Source organism: Austrofundulus limnaeus, unplaced genomic scaffold (genome assembly GCF_001266775.1).
Source record: "Austrofundulus limnaeus strain Quisiro unplaced genomic scaffold, Austrofundulus_limnaeus-1.0 Scaffold22, whole genome shotgun sequence".
Lineage (NCBI taxonomy): Eukaryota > Metazoa > Chordata > Actinopteri > Cyprinodontiformes > Rivulidae > Austrofundulus > Austrofundulus limnaeus.
Genome location: NW_013952424.1, coordinates 2,710,766 through 2,715,224, shown reverse-complemented (window position 1 = coordinate 2,715,224; position 4,459 = coordinate 2,710,766). Strand labels below are relative to the sequence as shown.

The window sequence follows — 4,459 nt, the reverse complement described above, 5'->3', positions numbered from 1 at the left end:
GCACAACGTTAGAAAGAGACTTGAGAGGATTTAATCCCACTGACAAATATAGAACAGAGGTCATTTGTCACACTGATCCCCCCTCACACCTGAGCCTTTAGACTCACATGTTGAAAAAAGCCAGTTGAGTGTGCCTCCTGCTCATTATTATGTCTATTTCTATTTATTTTCTTCTAAGTCACAAGAGAAAAACACAAACCCACCTCAGCAAGACACTGATCAATAGCTTATCATTTTTCCATTTCTACAATAAGCGCACTTTAAATGGGAACCAAATCATAAATGTGCCACACGGCATGACGTTTACAGCTTCACGCCAAAGGTCACACACCTGTGCATGTACTGAGAGTGCACACACCTCTGCTCAATTAGGTTGTAATTATCTCAATCCATCTTGTATCCTTCTACCTCAATAAGCACTTATTTGTATTCTATTATGAGCACTTTCAGTGTATGTATGTTTATGTGGCCCCAGGCTTGTCAGAGCATGTTGCCAAGGCCATTAGTATGTGATTCAGTGTGCCCATTAGTCATGAATAAAGCTCAAATCAGCTCTGCAGCACACTCAGAAATACAGGCCACTTACTGTGGCTTGGTGCCCAGTGTGTGTACTGGGCGAGAGCTGATGTGTTGTTTTTAAATGAGGGTGGTAAGTATGCAGTCAGAGGGTTCAGATGTGAGTCTGAGGGTCGTAGTTCAAGGTGAGGACTCGCAACAGGGGTGGCAGTGGTTGCAGGTTATTTACATATCAGGACTTAAAAGTAAAAAACAGAAGAGGCTCTGAAGATGAGAAAAAACTCTATATATACCGACAAAACATTATAAACTGGGAGTGGTAATTATACAAACTACGTTTGCAGGAGAACAAAGAGAGACAGATGTGAATTAGAAATAATTCATTTCAATTCAGTTTATTAAATTAACTGAGTTGAATTAATCAGATTAAATATATTAATCATTTGACAGCCCCAGTTTATTTATATAGCGCCAAGTCACAACATATGTTGTTTCAGGGCACTATACAAATAGGAGGGAAACTAACATCAATGCAATGTTTGTGTATAGCAGGCTTTTATCACATTCTAAAAACTTCTCTCCCGAACATATTTAGCATATTTTATCCTTTTTTTTTTGCCACACTTTGTTTACTTTGACGAGTGCCTCTTTATGTGAAGGACCATGTTGATAATTACACTTGACTTTTCACATGWAATCAACTTTTGCTACTCTAAACATCCCAGCAGTCCCACTAGAAAGAAAAATAGTTTCAGACTCAGTACACAAAATAGTTTTCAATGACATCAGACTTTTACTGCAATGAAAGGATAAACCTACTTGTACTGTACTATCAGTGTACAGTAAATGAAAACTGCAGTCCATTTTCAATCAATAAATACTTGATTGTTACAAAGAGGCCTCTGCAGGCTGAATGAACTGGCAATTTTTTTCCCTACATTTTGCTCTTTTTATCTATGCCTTTCCTCTGAATCTGGTTGAGATTTCTCCTGCCTCTGCTTCACGCCATTGACATCCGTGTCCTTAGCTTCAGTGTTCAGTGAGATATCAGGTGGGCCGTATCTGCTCTCCTAAACCTCACTGCACACAGCTCATCCTCACACCTGGTCCCCCGAGAGTCCAGGAGCTTCTGGTAAACACACCGTGTCCATCATTATCCTGTTATTACTGCACTTTTATGCAGCTCACAAAGCGGCAACAAGAAGCTATTTCCTTTCTTTCAAAAAGATATGAGTTTTTATTACAGGTTTTAAAAGCTTCAAAAAGGAGGGCTGATTAATTGCATTTGTATTTTATTTACATATTCTAGAAAACTAATAAAGCAGTCATATTTTTTCACCTTATAGTTAATTATTGTAGCTTATAGTATTTGTTCTTTTGACTCGTTTATGTGCAAATCTTGTATATGTTATTGAAAACAGACATTTCATTTTCAAAAAGAGATTGGAAAACCCTATGAAGAGCTGAAATTTAGAGAGGAGTCATTTAAAATTTGTGGAAACAATGATCTAAACAATGACTTTTTTGGTTATTGATTGGATCGTACACTGCAAAAAATGTCACCTAACCAAGATTAAAAATCTCACATCCAGCCAAAAAAATCTTTTTGATCTTGTAACTTGGTGAGATTCTTGAAATACTTGATTTGACTCAATTTTTTTTCTTATTTCAAGAATCTAACAAAGTAAAATTTTCTTACTCCATTGGCAGAAATTTTTGACTTATTTTGAGTCAAATTTTCAGACTAACAAGACAAATAATCTTACAAATTCTGAAAACAAGATTATTATTCTTACACAGTCAGTTCTTGTTTAGTAAATCAGTCTCAAAACAAGATCAAAAAGACTTTTTGGCTGGATATAAGATTTTAAAACTTGGTTAGATGGACAGTTTTTGCAGTGTATTGCTCTAAATTTTAGCATATTCAAATCAATCCCAAATAACCCACTTTAATAAAACTTTAATTTTAATTTGTTAGTCTTTTGTATTTAAATTTTCACAATAAATAAACAAACAAACAAATGCCTTATCATACATGAGTTCAACATGTGGTTTGAGATCACAAACCAAACCGGTTCCTCTGTTCTGCTTCTGCAGCAGCTTTTTCTCTTTTAGGATTTTTGTTCGCTCAAGAACAGCTTTTTACTGACCTGCCTTTTTTTCTTCCATCTTCTTTGGTTGCCTGGGTGACAAGTTCCGCTCACATAAGTTGCCTTGAACGGCGCTGATGTCTTTCTGCAGCATTCTCCTATAGATGCTTAGGTTTTCAGTTTGAAACAGGAAGATGGTACAAAATTCATCATGGACACTTTGTTTTGTTGATGTAGCGCAAGAGCAGAGATTAATTGTGTGTGTGTTTTTTTTTTATATATTTTCATTTTGCACCGGCCAGGTCAAAGGTTTTCATTTAACCCTTTTGTGATCACATTGCATGTTAATGATCAGCAGACCTCACATCTGGTTCTAATCATTGTTTACTTCTGTTGTCAGTTTTCTGACTGCGTTGTGGTATTTGTGTTGACAGAGGCCCACTCCACCTCTCGCTCCAGCCTTGGAGGAAGACGAGGCAGATAAAACCTGTGGTCCCACTGGATTCTGGGAAGCTCTTACTCCATGCAACGGCTGCCGCCACCTGGGCTTTTCCGGCCTGTCGCAGGTACACGCGGACCCTCACAGACCCCCCATGAACCCGTGTAATGATTCTGATCGTATTCCTGTTTGTCATTAACGTGGGTTTGCTGCAGCGTTCACGCACTCCATCACACAACTGAACTGCAGTGAAATTACAGGCTGGTGATGTTGCCATTGTTCTGAGGGAATATTTTCACCGGTTACCTTGGGAACACAGTGAATAAGCCATCACTAGAGACTTCCTCTCCTGGCAGTCCTTTTACTCTTTTCAGTTTTTGTCTTTTCATAAAAAAACTTTTAGAAAAATATTTAAGCCTCCGCCTTCATGAGCGGAACCAGGTTCATGAATTTGAATGAATAAGAAAGAAACATCAGAAACAATAAGAATCCTTTAAAAGTTAATCTCTCACAGGAATGTTGCAGGAAAGAGATGCCTGACAAAGAAAAGTGACTTTTTAGCATTTTACTAACTAATTTTTTTGAAAGATTAATTCAGACTCCGTTCTCCCTCGTACTATTTCTGTTTCAAGTCTTCCTCTTCATTCAGCTTTTCATTCAGCGTGCTGTGGAACTAAGTGTGGTTAAATGTCTGTGGCTGAGTGTTTAGTGGCAGAATGCACGCTGGCTCCAACAGCAGGACACCTGACATTTACAACACAACGACCCTTCTGTCTTGTACTCTGGCAGCCTGTGTGAGTGACTGGCGCAGTGCCTGTGGAGTCTTGCACCTGGATGTGTGTGTTTGTGTGTGTGTGTGTGTGTGTGTGTTTGCTTAAAAAAACCTTCTGTGACTATTAGTTTAAATGTTTGGGTTTGCATGAGAGGATGTGGGCACAGACAGCATGTTTGGTGTTGTCATCTCTCTGTGTTCAGATGTCATCCTGAGTGTGTGTGGGCAGGTGTGTGTGTGTGTGTGTGTGTGTGCGTGCGTGCAAATTTTATAGAAGAGGAAAATGAAAGGAGAGTGTAGGAGAGAGGAAAAATTAAGTTATTGCATGATTAGATTTGTGATCATTTGCTTCGAGTAATTGTGTTCAGAGCTTTTTCTGTCTCTCTGTGGTGAAACGGTTCAACAAACAAATTCTGAGCTGCAATCATTTCCTTCTCAGTAGATTTTGTTTAATTTTTACTTTGTTTTAATCCAATGCTCCAACAGTTCTGTTCAGAGATAATACTGTGACATATTATTTCCCCCCTCATTGATTTACTCATGAACAAAGTCTCTATTGAAATCTATGGCAAAACGATAAAAAAATAAAATAAAATAAAATATGTTTGTCATCAATCCTGGTGCAGATTTACAACAGGTTCT

General features: G+C 38.0%; 1 protein-coding gene across 6 annotated transcripts in view; it reads left to right on the top strand.

The window, feature by feature from the left end:
• anks1b (ankyrin repeat and sterile alpha motif domain containing 1B) overlaps positions 1-4,459 on the top strand; it is a 187,814-nt gene that overhangs the window by 70,681 nt on the left and 112,674 nt on the right. For all 6 annotated transcript variants that reach the window (XM_014004217.1, XM_014004221.1, XM_014004216.1 and 3 more), the window contains exon 10: positions 3,041-3,172. In XM_014004217.1, the coding sequence (XP_013859671.1) occupies positions 3,041-3,172 (132 nt within the window). The remainder of the gene's footprint in view (positions 1-3,040; positions 3,173-4,459) is intronic.